Here is a 21,041-nt window from a genome sequence, read left to right on the forward strand (position 1 = left end):
TTAGGCTCACAATTCGGGTCGAGTCCACTTCCGATTTTGAACGATATGATATGTGTGTGTTCGTATGTGGAATGTCATTAATTAGGTATACAAACTTAGGTATGTATCACTGGCAATGAAAACGAATGTTATTTGGTCAAGAATGTTTGGCCAATTAATTATATTGTCATGCAATATAGTGTTATTTATTGAGAATAAGGTATTCATTTATTTACATACTACAAAAAAGTTAATAATTTGATTAGTGGACTGTGGACATAGGCGTAAATTATTTGATTTATCCATTGCGATTGCGATTTTTCTTTCATATATTGCATTAAACTAATAATCTAGTCAAACGGAAGCATTAACTAACTTTGATTAGTCAGACTCCCTCAAGGACCACCAGAACTAGACTTACTAGAAATATATTACTAGCATATCATAATAATAATAATAATAATAATAATAATAATAATAATAATAATAATAATAATAATAATAATAATAATAATAATAATAATAATAATAATAATCTATATCCATGTCAATATTTTCGTTTGGATCAATCAATTATTTATCATCACTTATCAATCAAGTTATATTTCACTACAAGCGTTATAGCTAGCACACAAGGCGCTCGAAGTGTGCTAGCAAATTGAACGGTTGCGAGTACGTTTGAAAGCTTTTAGCTAGCATGAGGGTGCTTGCAAATGGCCGCATTTTTTGTAGTGTCTCTTACAAATATATTATTTATTTTTGGAAATTTTCATATATTGAGTAAAAAAGATACTCCCTCCGTTCCATAGTAATGGAAGTGTTTTTCTTCAGCACGGAGATTAAGAAAAATTGTGTTAAGTGAGTTTTTTTTTTTTTTGTCGGATTTCAAGTTAGGTGAATTAAGTAAATGGAGAATAAAGTGAAAAAATGAAAAAAAGTAGAGAGATGAAGAATAAAAAAAGTAAGAGAGGGTAAAGTAGGTGTGGAAAGATGTGTTGACTTTTACTAAAAAGAGAAATAACTTTATTACTATGAAATGTATCAAAATGATAAAATGACTCCATTACTATTGAACGGAAGGAGTATATTTGAGAAAAAAAATCAGATGTCGGAATATAACTAGATTGGGTTAGTGATATCTTCTAAGCTGTCAAATACTACTGTATTAATTGAGAAAAGTGGTAGAATTTGACCAATTAATTGCGCCATAATTATTCCCAGTCCTATACGGTTATTGACACGTACCTTTTTATTTTTCAATTGCGTACTTTACCTTAACACCATCATTTTCTAGAAACAAAAAATTACTTGGAATTTCTTATATTAATGGGGTAACCTCTCTTTATCCTTATCGACTGCTGAGAATTATTTCAGACAGACCTCTTCTACAAATTTTTAGTAGTATCACATTTATTTCTCAAAGTGGATTTTTTCAATTTTAGTTCTTAAGTGATTGATAATATATAATGTAGGAGTTATTTAATTTATAGTATTAATTAATTTGTTGTTTTAATTGTGAGAAATTTTATTTAATATTTTTTCAGTTTACAGACTAACCTTTTAGTTAGTCTATAAATAAGGCTATTTTTCATGTATTTTGCAGTTGAATTTTGATCAATTGTATTATTGTAATTTTTATCGACGTTAGTATTATATAAATTCTAATCACCAGAGTAGATGTTTTCCATGTATCAGTTGGTATTAAAATCTTGCTACGAGATTTCCACATGTAGTCCATACAATAGTTAATATTTTGCAATTTTGGACATTGCTAGCTATTGCTCAATTTATATGGCTGATTGTTCAAAAACTTCGATTTTATGTTCCAAATAATTTTTTTGAAGATAAATTTCCTATTTAATTCACTGATGATTTGTTTCGATACAGGGGGGAATGAATTTTATGATATAGTAGTATAGTAGGAGTATTTAAAATTTCAATTAACGAACTAGACACATCATTTCATGATATTAAATTTGATAAACTTTTTGTTTTAAATTTGATAAAAATTTCGTACAGTACAAATTTAAAAATTAAAACTGTATATCATGATCTTAATATTTGCGTGTATTATTGATTAAATTTTCTAGGTATACAGATATAATTATAGTTGAAAACGATATTCCTAAAAAATTGGAGTAGGCAATTTCTTATTTTCTTAACCGTCAAGACACAAGTCAATTTGTCAAATTAATTCCACGATAAATTAGTCCTTATCCAATATTTACAATTTTTGTTGCTAAATTTTCTCTGACAACTCAGGTAAACAAGTGACACATTTGGAATTATACATTCTTTCCAACTCGGAAAGGTAGAAAAATCGATAAATTTGAAAATTTGCATCATTCATTTGGATCTGAGTGTACAACACTCAAGAAAAAAATTATCGCGGTCGTAGAAACTTAATAGTAATCCATATAAGATTAAAATTATACTGCTATAATTGATTTCTTTTTTCGTGTGTAGTATTCCAAAAGATATAATGCAGATGTCCAACACGCATTCATATTAGTCTTAATTCCAGCTTATCAAAACGATTATGTTTAGATTACTTATTAGTTTATTTTTTTTATTAATTGATTATAGTCTTTCAGTAGAAGATAGAGCTGCATTCCAGATTTTCTTTATCGGTTCTTCTGAAACTAATAAGAATCTATCCGTTTTGGTTTATAAATAGGATAATTGTATTCACTTTTCCAATCATAAAAATAATCGTATATTACCATGCTCTTTACTTTCTTTTATCGAGGAATCCTAGCCTCTCTTCGTAAATTATTTAAGCTTTCATATGTGCGCTCCAATCGCTCCCCGCGGTCTCTTGGCGTGCGATTAAATGATAGGAAGTGTAAACCTATCATACAACTTCACTCTGTAATCTGTATACTAGCTAGCGAAGTTAAAACCAAATTAAAAAAGTTTTAAAGTATGAATATAGTTGTAGTTAAAGACATCATCAATCGTCATACTAGTACTAAAAGATTTACATTTAATAAAAAAAGTGATCCCAAAAAACGTGCCGATCGAATTATCTTGCACCATGTTCCACGCTAGAGTGATATGACACGTAGTGAAATGGTAGTTACAAGATAAGAAAATTCTGCATTTGTGTTGATGTAGGTAGGCACTTTGGTTACTAGTTGTCGCCTGAGTTTGATCTTTAGTTTGGTTTACATTCATGTCTCACAACTCAAGTTTTCTCATTTTTAATTAATGATAATGCAAAATTGAACAATATACAGTTTTCATTGATCTTGTAAGTAGAGGAAATGTAATTTATTTTATGTGAGTGTGTTGGAGACAGATGCATAGATACAGTTTGCAAGGGCTAAAAAGTAATGCTGATAATTATTGGAACATCAACAACATCGATAATAAGAACAGATTCAAATAGTATTTGATAGTATTAAAAATTCATAACTCACATCAAGTGTAACAGATTCAAATAGTATTTGATAGTATTAACAATTCATAACTCACATAAAGTTACACTAAATAAATCCTAGGCGACGAATTTAGCATATCATGATTATAATGTTTTAGTACAGAGTTACTCAAAAGTGTGGTATTTCCAAATTCAATACGCGATTCAATAAATAAATGCACATTAGTATCATTTTTAGTTATTCAATGATTAAAATCTTCGATAGACTATACTATATAGATACATCTTCTTGAATATAGATCTTCGATTCAAATCCCAAAGGTATTTTTTAATATGACGAATATAGTGTATTTTATATAAGTTAAGTAGTATTCTCATGTTCGAACAATAAGAGTTGTTTTTGAATCAGTATATATTTATGTATATATTCGAATAACAATGAATAATACTAGTATCTAGGAGTCAGTGACAGAGTAACCAATTTTGATTTTACAACTTGATAAAATGAAGTGATGAAATTCAAATACTTGAACTTTCATCTGAAAGAACAATAAATCCGTGCGCAGCCTTGAATTTTTGCGATAGAGTCGGGACTTCCACTGCGCATAAATCCAAAATGTTTGGACTTTGGAGCTATATATACTAGCATGTAAAAAAAAAGTTGTTTCCCTTTGGTCTTTCATGTGAAAAATGCACACACTGACACACGGGACACACTATGTGATGAATATTTAGAAATCAAATACTACTACCATGAATATTTAAAAAGGTTATCAAATATGCCAGCATTTTTTTAAAAATGAAAAAGGGGAAGCAAACATTAAATTTCTATATATTTTATTGTTTTGGAGGAAAATTGGAACCCCGAGAATCAACGTAGAAGTCATGAGATTCAAACTGAAGTAAATCATACGAGTACTATAATACTATTGATCACTGCACTTATACTTTATTCTTTATTGCCTTATCATTCCAACTCTAATCTTTATAATTATTTTCACACATCTTTATCCAATAAAAGACTGATTAAGAAAAAATTGAAACGCTTTCATACAATTCAAGATAGCCAACACAAAACACATTTGCTTAACGTATTACCAATAATCTTGATATGGATGGACTACACAAATTCAAATGCAAAATACTTTATAACTTTAAATAAAATTACTAGAATTTTAATAAGAATGAGTTTCACCTTATTAAAGAGAGAAACATAGAATAAACTGAAAGACATGGATATTTATAGATGGACTAAAATGATCAAATATAAATGACCGAAGCTAATAAAAATGAAACATGACATTTAATACTTTAACTTAAACTCTATAAGGTACTCCACTACTAGTAGTAGTTAATGAGTAGGACCAATAGAAGGTGTATGTAAACAAAGCACACTTTTTCAACGAAAGCAACTCTTCCTCCGCCTCTATATATATATCCAATACTCTGCTTTCACAACCATTCTGTTCCTCTGTAATATTTTGAGAAGCCTCAACCCCATCACTACTTAAAGATAATGGAGGGCAGCGACACCATCAACACTTCCTCTTCCTCCTCTTCCTCTTTTCAGCCTCAACCTCAATCCCTCGTCATCAGCCCTTGCGCCGCCTGCAAAATCCTGCGACGCCGCTGCGTCGATAAATGTGTTCTAGCGCCTTATTTCCCCCCGCACGATCCGATCAAATTCACCACCGCTCATCGCGTGTTCGGCGCCAGCAACATAATTAAGTTCTTGCAGGTATAGCTAACAAACCTTCGCGCTCTCATGCTGTTCCGTCAAAGTCCTTGTACTACTTCTTTTGCCGCGCGAATTTTATTATTATAGACAGCAGCAGAAAAAAAGAAATGAAACTTGGTGATTTAATATTTTATTTTTAAAATTTATGAAATTGATCAGAATTTAACTAGATTTCATGATTTAAACGTGACACGAGAATGTGTGATAGAATTTGAATGATATTTATCAGGAACTCCCGGAGGAGCAGAGAGAGGACGCGGTGAGCAGCATGGTGTACGAGGCGAAGGCGAGGCTGAGGGACCCGGTGTATGGGTGCGCAGGGGCAATATGCCAGCTACAGAAGCAAGTGACCGAGCTTCAGGAGCAGCTAGCCATCGCACACGCTGACATTCTCAACATGCAATCTCAACACTCCAATCTAATGGCTCTCATCTATATGGAGATGGCACAATCCACCACCGCCGTCGACCACACCAAAACATCCTTCTTCGTCGAAGACACCAACAATCTGGGGCTCCTCTTGGAGCCCCTCTGGACATAAATTTGCATCTCATCTAATTAAAACTATTTCGCCAATCAAAAATTCTAGCTTCGCCACCAACTACTATGTTATAGTACTACCTAGGATTCTTGTATTTGGTGGCACGAGAAATGTGACCTAGTAATAGTCTGTTTCTGGGACAAATAATTAATCTTGTAACATAGGTGATTAATTACGTGAGAGTATTTATGTTTGTCATGATTGTATTAAAGCAAAAAAATGAGATTGAGATTGACTGGTCTTCTTCCTACCGTGTTATCTTATCATAACAAGAGGAGAGATGTCACTGTCTTAATTTCCATTGTCAACTTGACCCAACTTTCTGGTTACCTAATGCTTTTGTTCTCTTTACAACCAGTCTCAAACATTGATATATTTTTCAACTGAAATACCTTTCATGAGTGAGTTATACAAGAATATTTTGCATGTGTAGTAATTTCGTTATAGATTAGGTAATTATTACTGTTTCAATAGTGTATGGTTGACGTATTACTGTGAGTGTGGAATGTTAAAACTACAGAAAAACAGAGTAAATTGGGCAGGGCAGGATGAGGTTTGATGTAAGGTACATGTTTTTTATCACAACTGAGAGAATTTATGGTTTTGAAAGAGAGATGTACAAACTAGTTTAACTCTCTCCAATGGGATTGGGTTTAGGCCATCCGCATCGCATTCTCTTAGCGGTCTCGGTCTCGTCCGCATCGAGATAGCGATGCAGCCTCCCATCTCGTCTCCATCTCGTCGCGTGGCTAGTTGGGGAGAGGCGTCTCGCGAGACAGCTCGCCACGCACCTTGGCGACGTGGCGTGCTCCCGTTCGTGCGTGACGCCCACTCGCCGGCCCGCGAGTGGGCGTCGTTTATATCCGTTGAAAATACTTTTCTTTTGTCTTTTTTTTAAAAAATTCAGTAAAAATTCAAAAAATTAAAAAAAAAATCACAAAAATATACTAGCCGTTTATAGCCTTTTTTTCTGTTCTTTAGAGAACTCCTTCTTCTGCTCTTTGAGTTTTGAGCTTTTGAATTTAGAGAGAGTGAGCGGAAGATTTTAAATTATGTATTTTTTATTATTTTTTTCAGATTTTAATTATGTGTTTTTTTAATTTTTAAGGATTTTAAATTGTATTTTTATTTTATTTAATGAAGTGTGTTTTTATTAATTGAATTTGTTGGAAATAAAAATAAAAAATGAAATTGAATGAATAGTTAAGGGATGAGATGATTAAGAGATGGAGGGATGCAGGTGTTGTCTCTTAGTTAAGAGATGAGGTGAAAAGTACAGTGGAGCCCATGATAGTGAAGAGATGAGACGGTTAAGAGACATGGATGCGGATGACCTTATGAGTTTCTCTCCGAGGTTGAGGCACTTTCTTCGCTTGTTTCTTACACTTCGTAGCCCGGCTTGATAAAAACAAAATTTGGGGTCTCAACACAGAATCTAGCATTCAATGAATTAATTTTCATTGTTCAAGGTAGAATCTAATTTTGTCCTTAAGGAGACACTGAATGATGAAGACTTATGTTTGTAAACAACGAGGTCTAGGACTCTAGAATTCAAATCTTACGAGCGTTTGCTCATTTTTTGTTTTGCGTACGAAGTACTCTATTTGTTATGGCTTGGAATATACTATGATCTTTAAAATGCTCTAATTTTTACTCAGTTCGTAATTATCCCCAAATTAATGTCCGGATTAATACTTGGAGTAGATATACTATATGACATAGTTGAACACCTAACTGAAATCAGCTAGCAACAATGACATTTATTTGTCACGATGACCATAATTCGACGGAAATTGATAATCGTATATAAAATTAGAATAACTGAAAGTCCATGTATTCAGAGACAAAAAAATAGCACACGCATAACAAGAGTTGAATCAAGATTCTACTATAATCTAAAGCATTACTTCTACAAATAATTTCAAATTTTGGTTAGTGCATCTCATCAACACATGGAAAATGTCGTCGGCCAAATGCCATGTTAATTGAGATTAATTAACAATGTGCAATCACTGCAATGTGATAAAGTATAAATTAGTTGCCTAGCAGGTTTTGATGAATTATAATAGCCCTAGTTGTGGATTGGGCAAGGGTTCATGATTAAAGATGTACAATGAAATATGAATATTATAATGTCAGTTAACATGGATGGTCTGTTCAGTCTATGTTCATTAAGCTTTAATCCCACTTTGGTGATGTTATGTTTCACCTGCATTTTATAGAAACTATGATTGCTGGTCCATCACTTTAGTAAAATGAGATATATTGCTGGTATGAGGCAATTATTCACAACAGAAAGTGAGTTATCTTCTACTGTGTGTCCTTAATCAAGGATGATTACAAGAATCTGTTTAGTTTATAGTGAAATTTTAAGCTGTCGGCAAATGGAAAAAATGATATGGGACATGCTTTTAGTTCCTAGCTACACCTAATGTTGCCCAACTACATTAATATATCATTTCTCTTTAGTAACTAAGCATCATGGCAATCGCCTTCATCTTGGTGTTTAATTTGTACTCACCACTTTTCTTCTACTTTAGGGGTACAACTATCATCATTGGCTACCTCCATTCGAGAAGATTGCGTCTTCACACCTATCTTAACTCAATCAATAGAAATTAGAATATTGGTCTTAAAAATAATAAATTTTGGACAGTATTTTCAACTAATTTTAAAATTGGTTTAAAAAGTCACAGACTTTTCAAAGTGCATTTTTTCCAACTTGTTTCGAGTATAAATTTTTCGGCGGATTTTATTCTTAACCTGAATACATGAAACGACATTGTTTCGATGCCCTAATTCTTAAATTTATACTTTGAATAATCTGCTCGTATTAGAATAAATAATATCTTGTGGATCGTTATGGTTTGAAGAATGGACCCGTTGTGAGAAAATGATACCAATATTAAAATTTGTGATTTTTAAGATCATATTCAAAGTTCATGAAAAATACTAGAATGAAGCTCAAAATTGGTCCTGAACATATGACCATTTTACCTTTTTGGTCCTAAACTTTATCTTTTGGATTTTTTGGTCCTGCACATATTGAAATTTGATCATTTTGGTCCTCCGTCAATAGTTCCGTTAAAAACTAACGGTCAACCCGATTTTGACCAAATTAAACTCTTAATTCTGATTTTTAATTCACTAATTAATCTCCTGATTATTTTAACAAATATCCAAGTTAGAGTACAAACACTAAACACTCGAAATTCATTAAATAAGAAATAAAAAAAGAAAATCTAATCCTAATTCCAATGAAACAAATCATCAAACACCTCCACCCCAAACTCAATCAATGCATCTTCGACAACCGCGGCGAGCTTCTGATTCCGGCGGCGGCAGCCACCACCGCACCCCCAATCTTCCTCCCTCCCTTAACCAATTTCCTCTTCTCTCCCCTTTTCCCTTCACCACCACTCAAATTTGCCTTACTCCTCGTCCTCACCGCAGCGCCGCCCCCAATTTCTCCGGCGGAGCTGCTCGCCATCCCGCTCTCCCTCGCCACCCTCTCGAAATCATCCCCCAATTTCCTCACCGAACCTTTCTTCACCGCCACAACCTCCTTGTCACACCTCAACCCTTATGACTTATACACTTACTATAAATAAATTCAAAATTTAATTTGAATAATCCACACGTCAAGTAAATAAAACACACATTATATAATTTCGAATACCAACATTTATCAAGTACATATTTCAAAACATTCTAAACCCTAGTGGGACCCTCTCACCACTCTATATACTACACATATATCTACATGCAAAAATGATGAGGAGGAGAAGGATGCCAAAAATGCGCCAGCCGCCGACCCTTATAATAACTGTAACTCACATCCACCCCACGCATCATTGATATCTTATTCCTGAAAAATATTAGTGGTTTATATGAGCCACAACTCAGTGTGTATAAACCTTACCTTTAATTCCACATCCCAAAACTCAAACATATTCTTTAACCAATATATATATAACAATAACCAACGAACAATATAAACAACTTCATATACATATGCATATGCCACTCTGTTCACTTTATTATTCTGTGACTGGTCAAGCCTGGTATCTGCCCGAGATTTCCATTGTATACGACCCGTAGGTCCCTTATATTTATTTGACCTTTCCACGAAGGCCCCTCTTTGTATTGACCTTTCCACGAAGGCCCCTCTTTGCATTTTGACCTTTCCACGAAGGCCCCTCTTTGATTTGACCTTTCCACGAAGGCTCCTATTTGATTTGACCTTTCCACGAAGGCCCCTCTTTGCATATTTTCTTTGACCCGTAGATCCATTATCATTGTATATGACTCGTAGGTCTTTTTCCATTGTATATCAGATCCAGAGCAAGACAGTCACGTATCCACTTTAATCCCATGATTCGAATAATTCCAATACCAAACATCAAACATACCGTTGCACCAATTACATATCCATATATTCCATCAATAATTCCAATACTATCGATAAATATATCCATTGTACAAATCATATATCCACATCATATTACACCATCAATATCAAATAACACAACCATTTCAGGCTCACATCATATAATTCAAATAATCACTCCAATTTAACGCATAGCAATCAATCATATAAAATATGTAAAATTAAAAGTGTGATTTATACACACCTAATTATGATAAGTAAACTTATTGAACTCCTGATTCTTGATTTATAACCCTTAATCGACTAAAGCCCCAAAGTGAACTTCAATAAATTTCTTGCATTTTCGTTCTTCCGTTTTACTCTTCTCCAATATCTCTCATTTTTTTGCATAAATATATACAATAATATATTAAAGTTCACGTCGGTCACTTGCCGACTTATGCTTACTATTAAAGTATTAGTAATTCAAATGGCATGTACATAGAATCCGTGTCACCCACATATACTATGAACCAAATAATTATTTAATAATCTAAATAAAACTATATAAAAATGGAGCTTGCTTTATAATTAAGATACTAGTCATGCACAATATATATACTTCCATAATTCCAAAGCACAGGTTCACATTAGCACACACTTAAATTAATTAATTAATAATTAAGGCAATATATATATATATATATATATATATAATGTTTATTGTGCAATAATAATATAAAAATGCACTTATCTAAAATAAAATGTATAAATATAAACATGATGTATGTTTCGGGTTAGGGATGTCACACTCCTCTTCCTCATCCTCATCCATCAATCCGACGACTCGCAGCCGCTTAATCGCCACAGGAGCGCGCGACGGGGAGGGGGTTGTATCGATCTCGACATGGATCTTCTGTGGCCGATTTTGCGGCGGATTTCTTCGGAATCGGAGTGCGCTTGAAGATCTGCTCCTTCTGCACTCAGAGCTTCTCGAAGCTGCCCTCGATCCGCCCCTGGAGGCGGTGGCGCTTGACGTTGAGGCCGCCCATGGACCAGTGGGCCTCCTGCGCCCACGACATGAGCGGATCGGTGACGGAGGGCGGCGGATTGACCCTCTCGGAGTTGAGCTTGACGTCGGTGTAGAAGCGCGGGCTTTAATAAAAACCCTAGAGTTAAAAATAATTAGGTGATTAATTAGTGAATTAAAAATTAGAATTAAGAGTTTAATTTGGTCAAAATCGGGTTGACCGTTAGTTTTTAACATAACTATTGACGGAGGACTAAAATGATCAAATTTTCATATGTGCAGGACCAAAAAATTCAAAAGATAAAGTTTAGGACCAAAAAGGTAAAATGACCAGATGTTCAGGACCAATTTTGGCTTTTGCTCAAAATACTAGTATAATTCACCTAAAGTTTATGATATTTAAAACTAATATTAAAATTTGTGATTTTAAGATCATATTCAAGAAAAATACTAGTATAATTTACCTAAAGTTTATGATATTTAAAACCAATATTTTCATTTCGCAAAAGTAATGGGAGCAATGCTTGTGTCGGTGTATAGATATGATAGATATTTAATTTTCTATATAGACAACTAAGACAAGTATTATTAAGCCATAATGCTTCATTCAAAGTTCAGATTTAAAGAGATGAAAGAAATTTGTGAATTTCCTACTGTTTATTCTATTGGACTACAAAACCGATAATTTCCCCTTAGAAAACTCGATTATTCAACTATGCCCTCTAAAAGAGTTTAGACAAAGACGAAAGAGTTAATTCCTAAACCAACACTATAGTAATTTTTTGTTTTGTTGTTCCGGTTACGAAGTAGGACCAACCAATCCAGAAAGCAGGCCTGCAATTAACAAGATTGGGCTAAAATTGAATGGTCCACTAACAAAACTATGAACCCTAAACTTAAAAAACACAAAATTTCAATTAAATATTCTAATAAGATTTAATTTATACATTTATTTATTACTTTATCTGAGATTAAGTAATATGAATAAGTTAGAATATTTCAGTAAAGAAATAGTACTACTTAAATAAAATTTAAAATTGGATAAATACGTAGTACTATATTAATGTATAATTAAAATATTATTTTTATTTATATAAAAAAATTGGTTAGAGATAGCTAGATTTCGTTTCTAAATAAATTTATACCTTTCAAATCAATTCAAACATAGCTCCGATTATTTTAGTTTTTGAGCATCCAAAATAAAATAAATAAAATTTTAATTGATAAAAAATCAAAATTTATTACTGCACAAGTTTAATCTAAAATAAGTTGTTGAAGAAAAATATGTATGTCCTTAAATCTAAAATAAGTTGTTGATAAAATTATGATTTGTCGAACAATTATAAAAATCAAATTTACCTGCTTCTTTATTTGATCCCAATGCTTGCGGAGCTGCTCTCTGTAGCGCTTGTACGCGTACGCCGGCTTGGCCGCATTGTATTTCTCAGCGATGCGCTCACAATACGCAGTCACCTTCTGGTTGTTGGCGTACACCGGATCCTCCGAAACATCAATCCAACATCTCGTCAAGACGATGGATTCGGTGTCGGAGTAGTTCGTCATTCCCGGGGCAAACTCTTCACACACCTCCATTGCAGGCAACTTCTGGGCTCGTGCCTTGGTCCGCTTCTTCTTGGTGGCGGACCTAGACGCGGCGGCGGGCCGGCCGCGAGGTGCGGAGGCGGCGGAGGGGCGGTGGGGAGAAGGCTCCATGTCGGACAGCCCGTACGAGTCGGTGCTAAAGTCGGGATCGTACTCGGTGTTGGTGTCGAATGGCCGGTATTCGTCGGGTTCTGTACCCGGCCATCGTGCACCACCGAACATCGGACTATTCAGATTTGGGTAATCTCCGGAATCCATTTTGCTTGAAATGTAGAAAATGTAGTGTGAATTTGAGAGTGAAGAGAGTGAAAAATGAAGTGAAAATGAGAGGTATATATAGGTTTTGAAAATTTAATAAAAAAAAAAAAAAAACGGAAATGCGTCGCATCGTCCGCGTCGTCCACAGTGGCGGACGATGCGACGGACGATGGGGTATTCTCCGCGCATCGTCCGGGGACGATGTATCGGGCGCGGACGATGGTTAACCCATCGTCCACGATGCTGCAATGGCGGACGATGCATCGCCCGCACCATTGCGGATGCCCTTATAGTCCTTTATATTAATAATACTCCTTGTGTGATATGGAGTATATTCTTTATAAATAAAAAATATTATTCAATTCTAGAGACATCCACTTGTGATTTTCGTTTACCATTAATTTCACCAAAATAAAAGATAAAAATTTGTGATGATATTTTCAGTTGTAAAGACTTGTAAATATTTTTAAATTTAAAAATCTGAAAATACAAATTGAGGAACTGAATTTGAAATTTCCCCCAATAGTATCCGTCATGTATTCTCATTTCTCACGCCAGTAACCTAATTTTCCAGTTAAGAAACGTTGAATAAGTATCTTGGGTCAAAAAAGAGGGCTTCAAATTTAACGGCCGATTCCAAACAGCAAAGAATCGGCGATGGATTGCGCAGCCGTTCCGTCTCTCATCTCCGATTTCGTGAACACATTCGTCGATTTCTCCGTCAGCGGCGGCATTTTCCTGCCTCCGGAACCGGAATCGGTTAAAAACTCCACCGGTCCGCTGCGAACCGTGTTTCCTCAGCCCGCCCGCCTCGTCGCCGTTGGAGACATCCACGGCGATCTCCCCAAGGCTAAATCGGCCCTGAGGCTCGCCGGCTTGATCGGAGCGGACGACCGATGGTCTGGCGCCGCCGCCACCGTTGTCCAAGTAGGCGACATATTCGACCGCGGCGGCGACGAGATTAAGCTGCTTTATTTCTTCGAGAGATTACGGAGGGAGGCGGCCAAGTCCGGCGGCACGGTCATCACGATGAACGGGAACCACGAAATCATGAACGTCGACGCGGATTTCCGGTTCGTGGCGCGGCAGGGGGTTAAGGAGTTCGAAGATTGGGGGTTTTGGCAATGTGTTGGTAATGGTATGAAGAGAATGTGTTTAGGGATTGGTAGCGATCTCGTGTTTAGGGATTTGCTTGACGGCGTGCCGGATGAGATCCCTGGGATTCCGCCGGAGTATTTGAACGGAATTAGGGTTCGGATTGCTGCTCTGCGCCCTAATGGATTGATCTCGAGTAGATTTCTGTCGAAGAATCAGACTGTGGTGGTGGTGGGGGACTCGGTGTTTGCTCACGGTGGCTTGTTGGAGAAGCACGTGGTTTACGGACTGGAGCGGCTGAATGAGGAGGTGAGGGATTGGATTCGTGGATTGAGCGAGAAGGTGGAGAACCGGCTGGTGAGGGGGGCGGACTCGGTTGTTTGGTTGAGGAGCTTCTCGAACAAGCTAGTGAAGGACGGGGATTGTTCGATTCTGGAGCATGTGCTGGAGACTATCCCGGGGGCGAGGAGGATGATCATGGGGCACACGATTCAGGAAGATGGGATTAGCTCTGCCTGTGGCGGCCGTGCCATAAGAGTTGATGTGGGAATGTCTAAGCTGTGTGGTGACCGTTTTCCTGAGGTTTTGGAGATTGATGAGAAGTCAGAGCTCAAGGTCTTGACATCCAATCCTTTGTATATCAAACGGCAGTATGATGCGATTCCGAAAGATGGTTTAGGTTCTTTGATCCCTGATCAAAGACCAAGACAGGTTGAGGTGAATGCTTGAGCATTTGTTGGTTTCTTGATTTGCTACTGCATTATGCTTGCTAGCAAATGTAGGTGATTATGACTGTTGCTGGTTCAAAAGCCTTCAACAAATATAGTAGAATCCTTGAAGCTGTAGATTGTTTGGCTGGATTGTTCTTTGCCAGATTGCTATTAAGTAAAGGAATTGCTCTGAAACTTTTCATTAAATAAAATGTATCATCTTTAGCACTTAGTTTTAGTGTTAAAATGGTAGCAGAAGACATGAATGGTGTGTTCTTGTGTTTGCATTTTCACTGCTAGCTGCATTGATTCCTATCGTTCTTGTGGTGTTTTGATTAAACATTTTGGTAATCTGATACGGGCCTCCCATCGCCAATCCATCACCGTGCAGCCCTACATCGTCACCATCCGTCAAGCAGCCCACCTTCATTGCAAGGTCCATGCCATGAAGCGCCTGTTCGTCGAACATTATCCGAATGAATCCACAAGACCGTGCTGCAAGGTGATAAGGCCAACAAAAAGTCGAGACTTTATCTAGTTTGCGTTTTAGAATTTAGGATAATACTCCTACTTTCAATAGTGTTGCCTCTTTTTTCCCTATGCTATCAGTTCTTTGGTTTGCAGGTGTTCTTCGTGGAGCTCTAATATTAGTTAGCGCCTATCATAATTTGAGACCGCATGCACAGTGATTACCACTCTTCTAACAACTTCTCTTTGATATAATAGAGTTGACAAACTTACGAAATACCCAACTTAATAAAACGAACTTACGAAGTACACAATCCGAATATAAGACCATCTCCAATCATTCACCAAACCCAAACTCATTTTTGAGTTTTTCAATGAAATAGCAACAAATATGATGTTACTACAAATTTTTTATAAGACAAATACTCAAAAATAGTTTAAAACTTAAATATGGTGTAAATGATTGGAGTAAAACTTTTTGGTGCATTTATATTCAAAAATGGTTTGAGTTTGACGTAAATGGTTGGAGATAGCATAAGTAAAAACTAAAAGAAAACCAAATAGATTTGTGGTGTAATAACTAGGGATGTCAATTGGACCAATCCTACTTGGATTACGAGTTAATCGTACTACATATCGGTTAGAAATTTTAATCCTTAACCCTAAACGTTCGGACTCCGAGTTAGTCCATCAAACTTGTCGGACTAAAAACTACATGAACTTCTCGTATACTGTATAGTATATAGTAGCTTTATAATCTTAAAGATTCTATATTTCTTGTAGATAATAGTATGTACAAATCTATATTAATATTAATAAAATTAAAAGTATATTCAACTTTATAAATGAAAATATATTTAGCACAAATTAAAAATATAATGTGGATATTTGGAAAACATTAACTTCATAATAAATAAGGAAATATAATCAGTTCGTAAGCATTAATTTATATACTGTATAATTGTATTTGTCTTTACTCTTTTTATTTTGAGACAAATATATATTTCCATCCATCTTTTATATAAGAGCATACTATATTTTTGAGAAAAAAAAAATGGAGTGATTTGAATTAAAGGATGTGAATCATGTGATGCAGGTTAAAAAGAAAACAAGTAAAAAATCAATTTTTCTTACAAGCCGGACAGACCCGATTAACCCATCAGCCCGAACGGGCTAGCCTAATTTCTAATCAGATTGAAATTTTCTAGTCTTAACTTTAATTTTAGCAGACTAATCGAGTCAGCTCATTGGATTAAGGTTGAACTGACATCTTTATTAGAGCATCTCTAAGGAGAGAGTCAAATGGTGAAGTAAAGTCTTATAACTATCATATTTACCTTCTTTTCATGAAAACCATTCTTCAAGGGGTAGTTGAAAAAATATTATACATTTTTCCATTTTAAAGAGGTATCTTTACATCTTCATTTATGGAGAGGTGTACTAGAACTATTTCATGAAAAATCATTCTCCAACAGAGCAGATATTTGATAATGTATTATTATACATTTATGTTTTGGAATACATCTTGTAGTACTACTATTTTTTTTTTACTTTAGAAAATAATTTACCTTTCTACATATATTTTTCTTTTGGAGTTTTATTTCTTTTTGAAATGATATATTTCCCTTTTAGAAGGTAAATAGAGTACGTACGATACCTTCAATTCTTGAAAAATGGAGATGCTCTTAATAATACAATTAGACATGTAGTAGTAATAATTTTTAGAAGTTTGAGTGGTAAAATATGAATTATGCAAAAGTGATGGGGTAAAAATGAAATCTCTGAGTAGGATTAAAAAGGCGAAAAATAAATCCTAAATCATAACCCTCGTTCCCACAAAAGCACCGCATTTCTGCTTCGTCACAAATCCGCACACAGCCGTTCAATCAGATCGATCTAATCTCGCCGGGAGAAATGAGTGGACCGGGGAAGAAGGTTGCCGACGTTGCCTTCAAGGCCGGGAAGGCTATCGATTGGGAAGGGATGGCGAAGCTGCTGGTCTCCGAGGAGGCTCGCCGCGAGTTCTTCACTCTCCGCCGCGCTTTCGACGAGGTCAACACCCAGCTCCAGACCAAATTCAGCCAGGTCCATTATTTTTCTTCAATTTATTATCAATTTGTGCGTGTGTTTACGATTCAATTATATAGCGTTTGAGCTTCGTTTACATATATCTATTGCGGGGCAGATCTATTTACATCTCCTTCCTGGTTTGATTTTTGGTCCAGCATTTGTCATTTTCCTTTTTTAGGTATTATGTTTCTATGATTTCTGTAGGGGTAAAGAATAAAAAACAATGTACTTTCGTTGAGTGATTGGATTCGTTGTTGGTTGGCTTGCAATTGTTTAATCCTATGTTCTTTTTGTTATTTATTTGTCAATCCGATCCTTTTTCAACCAGCCCAATATCAAGTGCGATAGAGCTTAAATTAGTTGGTTGGATTGCAAGCTAGAGTCTTCTCATATTGTATTATTCTATAATGTATTCAGGTTATCACAATACTGTCTAGTTTTCTACTTTCCTGGTATATAAAATAAAATTATGATTCTTCAACTTAATGTGGTTTCACTAACTCAGCCATCTAGTTTGATGTGGCTGGACTCTGGAGGATGGGGATATCTTAAAGGCATCATGGAATGGTCTTATAACTCATTTGAATGAATAAGTCAACTGCTATTTATGTGTATTTCTTATAACTCATTGTATGAAACGCCAATTTTCTTCTTTTTTGACTAGTAATGCTACCTCTTTTCCCCACCTTTGGTTCTTTTTAAATGTGCATTCTTTTCCTAGTTTTACTTGAAATTGCTTATTTGCTATATTGGTTGCAAGGTTAGACGGAATGGTGTTTACATTAAATATTGGTATCTTACTTCTGATCTATATAAAATATGTAATTGAGTAAAAAATCCAAAAGAAATTTTTATATATTGGAAATATCAATGATACTTTTCACTTTGTTTGAACGTTTTCAATAATTACCCAATGATCTTGTGATTTTGTCCAATTAGTATTTCAAACTAGTGTATATTGACATTGATATTGATCTGTACCTAAATTTGGACGCAAGTTTCTTGCTGGGGATACATTGCAGCTATTTCCTGGTTGTTGGATTTAATATGTTTATATACACATGTAGGAACCAGAGCCTGTTGACTGGGAGTACTACAGAAAAGGGATTGGATCTCGTTTGGTCGATATGTACAAGCAAGCCTATGATGGTATGCATTCTGTTTCGTTTGTTTTTCTCTTACATTACTATTTCCAGAACAGCACTAAATTATTGTGATGTATAGTTGCCTGTTTCAAAGGCTTTATATAAAAGTTCTGAAGTTTGTTAGAAGTTTATTCTCTTGTATGAAGTATCTTTCTACTTTCTAGTTGAGGTAATTTTATACTGATAAGCATGTTTAACTTGAAGTTGAACGAAATATATCTGAGGGTACTATTAATTAGAGCACAATATTTTTGAAGCATATTTTGGTCCATGGCGAGGGAGATAGTCATACACCAGTTTTTTTAACCTTATAAACACCAACATGTGTGTGAAGAAATCCATTATAAGTATTCAATGCATAATGGCCCTTCCAAGCCTTTCAGTACTGATGCCAACAAATAACTATGATGTTCACCTAATCATCTCACCTTTGTTTTTCAACTTGCTAATCTTATTTCCTCTATTGAATGCAGAAGTTCAAATTCCTAAGTATGTCGACAATGTCACACCTCAGTACAAACCTAAGTTCGATGCTCTGGTGAGAAAATCATAAATATTGTATATACTGCTACTATGATATTGGTCTCTCTCTGTATTTTTTTGTTGCCTAATAACTGGATTACATTCTGTTAAGAAGATAGCTTTGGAGTTAGAAAGTTGGAGTGCTACTCAAATAATGGCTTCTTTAGCATTAACATGCTTCATTTCTAAGTAGCACTTTACAAGTAAAAGAAGTTAAAGATATAAAATTTTTCATGTGATTTGATGCTTTAATGCTATCTCTAAACTGAATACAGTCTAGAGATTCCCCACATGTATGCTTGTGTGTTTCTGAATACAGTCTTGGAACTTTCACATGACCTCCCCTGTTCTGCTCACATGGCAACTTAAAATTTGTGTGATGCTACACTTTGTGAATACATGCAGCAAATGTAGTTTTTATTCTCGAAAAGGCACAATTGCACACATCTGATGTATACATGTGCTAGTCAATGTTCGACACAATTGGAATTCATACGGTGTCCTTAGAACAGGGAGAATCTTATACTGAAATTTCTTGAGCTGCAGCTGGTAGAATTGAAAGAAGCTGAGCAGTTGTCACTGAAGGAGTCTGAAAGATTAGAAAAAGAAGTTGCAGAAGTCCAAGATCTGAAGGTGGGACTGTTTCACTCACTCAAATCATACAATGACACATGCCTACACACAAAACATGTATGCTTGTGTGTTTCTAATACCTTTTCTTTTTGGTGAAACAGAAACGTCTTAGCACCATGACAGCAGATGAATACTTTGAAAAGCACCCCGAACTCAAGAAGAAGTTTGATGATGAGATTCGGAACGACTACTGGGGATATTAGATTTGATCGAATGTTGCATTCCAGACCATTCTGAGGTGATCTTGTTGAGTTTTTACTGCTATTCAGAAATAAAGAAAACGAGGATGTTGTCAATTCATTCTGTCGGTTTGTAATGACCGTGGACATGAATCTTATACGCTATGAGTTTGAGGCGCTTTGTTCAGTTTCTGTTGACGATGATGAAAATGAATCATCCCATTTCTTGTTACGTGCATGCTGTGTTTATCCAGCATTATGTTTTATCTATTCTATATAAAAATGCGTCGAAATCCAGTTAGCTAGCTGTTCTTGCATCATCATCTATCTAGTCTTCCGTCCTCCACCACCAGAAGCAAAAGTTTCCATCCATGGTGAACTTACTGCTTGAACGCTCCATGCGCACAAATTATTGACAAAGGCGAGTCTTCAAATTTGATAAGTATGATCAATGTGTTTGGAACTCCAATCATACACTAATAAAAGAGAGTTTAACAAGTACGCCCTTAGATGATTTAGTCCGTCCAAATTTGATGAATTGCTTCTTCTTCTCTGTTCCGAACATACAGATATGGACCTTTAAAGGCATGTCTATTCTTTTTCTGAAAGAACTTAGGCCCTGGTTTTCTTGTAAAGGTTAGAGCACTTTTTAAAGAATAGAGGTAAAGAAGGCTGGAAACGAACAAAAAGGATGTGGAAAATGGAATGGACTGGCACAAATAATGATAACAATCCTCTATACAAAGAATCAAAATAGTGCGTTTTTGTATTATGTTGCTTGGCAAATGAATACTTCAGCAGCAAAACAAAAACAGGTCAGCAAGATGATGTATGAATGGTATGCCTTGCAAAACAGTATGTGAGATCTGTTGTTTTTGCCCATGTTAATAAGGACTGCATAAATTCGTAGGACAAACAAGTTCTAAGATCCACATATCCTTGCAAAGCAGACTATTCCTTGAGCAATATGCTAAGCTTTGATTGGATCTGCTGGTAGTTTATTTCATTAGAGTTGAAGATGATTGAGGGAGGTCAAGATGAGGAGGTTGAGATAGATTTTATTTTCAAGCCCAACTCCCATAGTCAAGGAAACGGATTTATTGTTTTCTTTCCAGGTATGAATTAATTTTAGTTTTATAAACGTTCTGTGCATCATTTGCATCCACTAGGAGTATCTTGACAATTCATCTCCGCATGCTGGATATGTGTTGCTCATGGCAAAACTATTACATATTTACATGCATCTGAAATTATTTAAACAAAAACACAAACTTGTTAAACGATGCCATGTCCGTAAGATACAGCGAGGCTACACAGCTA

The 21,041-nt window shown here is 35.4% G+C and overlaps 3 protein-coding genes and 1 pseudogene across 3 annotated transcripts; 3 read left to right on the forward strand and 1 right to left on the reverse strand.

Annotated features, from left to right (window-relative positions):
* The first annotated feature begins 4,827 nt into the window (after positions 1 to 4,827).
* LOC125190302 (LOB domain-containing protein 1-like) lies at positions 4,828 to 5,884 on the forward strand. The gene is made up of 2 exons (XM_048087573.2): positions 4,828 to 5,099; positions 5,329 to 5,884. The coding sequence occupies exons 1-2, from the start codon at positions 4,878 to 4,880 to the stop codon at positions 5,638 to 5,640; spliced, it is 534 nt and encodes a 177-aa protein (XP_047943530.1). The 5' UTR covers positions 4,828 to 4,877; the 3' UTR covers positions 5,641 to 5,884.
* A 3,051-nt stretch (positions 5,885 to 8,935) lies between these two features.
* Positions 8,936 to 12,752, reverse strand: LOC148926459 (uncharacterized; annotated as a pseudogene).
* A 668-nt stretch (positions 12,753 to 13,420) lies between these two features.
* Positions 13,421 to 14,936, forward strand: SLP2 (Calcineurin-like metallo-phosphoesterase superfamily protein). Its single transcript, XM_048083442.2, has one exon. The coding sequence runs from the start codon at positions 13,557 to 13,559 to the stop codon at positions 14,721 to 14,723; it is 1,167 nt and encodes a 388-aa protein (XP_047939399.1). The 5' UTR covers positions 13,421 to 13,556; the 3' UTR covers positions 14,724 to 14,936.
* Positions 14,937 to 16,988: 2,052 nt separating this feature from the next.
* ATPQ (ATP synthase D chain) lies at positions 16,989 to 19,953 on the forward strand. Its single transcript, XM_048088119.2, has 5 exons — positions 16,989 to 17,257; positions 18,310 to 18,391; positions 18,861 to 18,925; positions 19,456 to 19,542; positions 19,644 to 19,953. The coding sequence occupies exons 1-5, from the start codon at positions 17,087 to 17,089 to the stop codon at positions 19,743 to 19,745; spliced, it is 507 nt and encodes a 168-aa protein (XP_047944076.1). The 5' UTR covers positions 16,989 to 17,086; the 3' UTR covers positions 19,746 to 19,953.
* The last annotated feature ends 1,088 nt before the right edge of the window (positions 19,954 to 21,041 follow it).

This window comes from Salvia hispanica, chromosome 5 (assembly GCF_029641045.1).
Source record: "Salvia hispanica isolate PSC_SH4W2 chromosome 5, Shi_PSC_v1, whole genome shotgun sequence".
Lineage (NCBI taxonomy): Eukaryota > Viridiplantae > Streptophyta > Magnoliopsida > Lamiales > Lamiaceae > Salvia > Salvia hispanica.

Bases quoted from the DNA above. Each gene is read 5' to 3' on its own strand.
- LOC125190302 (XM_048087573.2), top strand. From the start codon at position 4,878: ATGGAGGGCAGCGACACCATCAACACTTCCTCTTCCTCCTCTTCCTCT. The intron at 5,100-5,328 runs GTATAGCTAACA...GATATTTATCAG, and splicing joins ACATAATTAAGTTCTTGCAG to GAACTCCCGGAGGAGCAGAG.
- SLP2 (XM_048083442.2), top strand. From the start codon at position 13,557: ATGGATTGCGCAGCCGTTCCGTCTCTCATCTCCGATTTCGTGAACACA.
- ATPQ (XM_048088119.2), top strand. From the start codon at position 17,087: ATGAGTGGACCGGGGAAGAAGGTTGCCGACGTTGCCTTCAAGGCCGGG. The intron at 18,392-18,860 runs GTATGCATTCTG...TATTGAATGCAG, and splicing joins GTACAAGCAAGCCTATGATG to AAGTTCAAATTCCTAAGTAT. The intron at 19,543-19,643 runs GTGGGACTGTTT...TTGGTGAAACAG, and splicing joins CAGAAGTCCAAGATCTGAAG to AAACGTCTTAGCACCATGAC.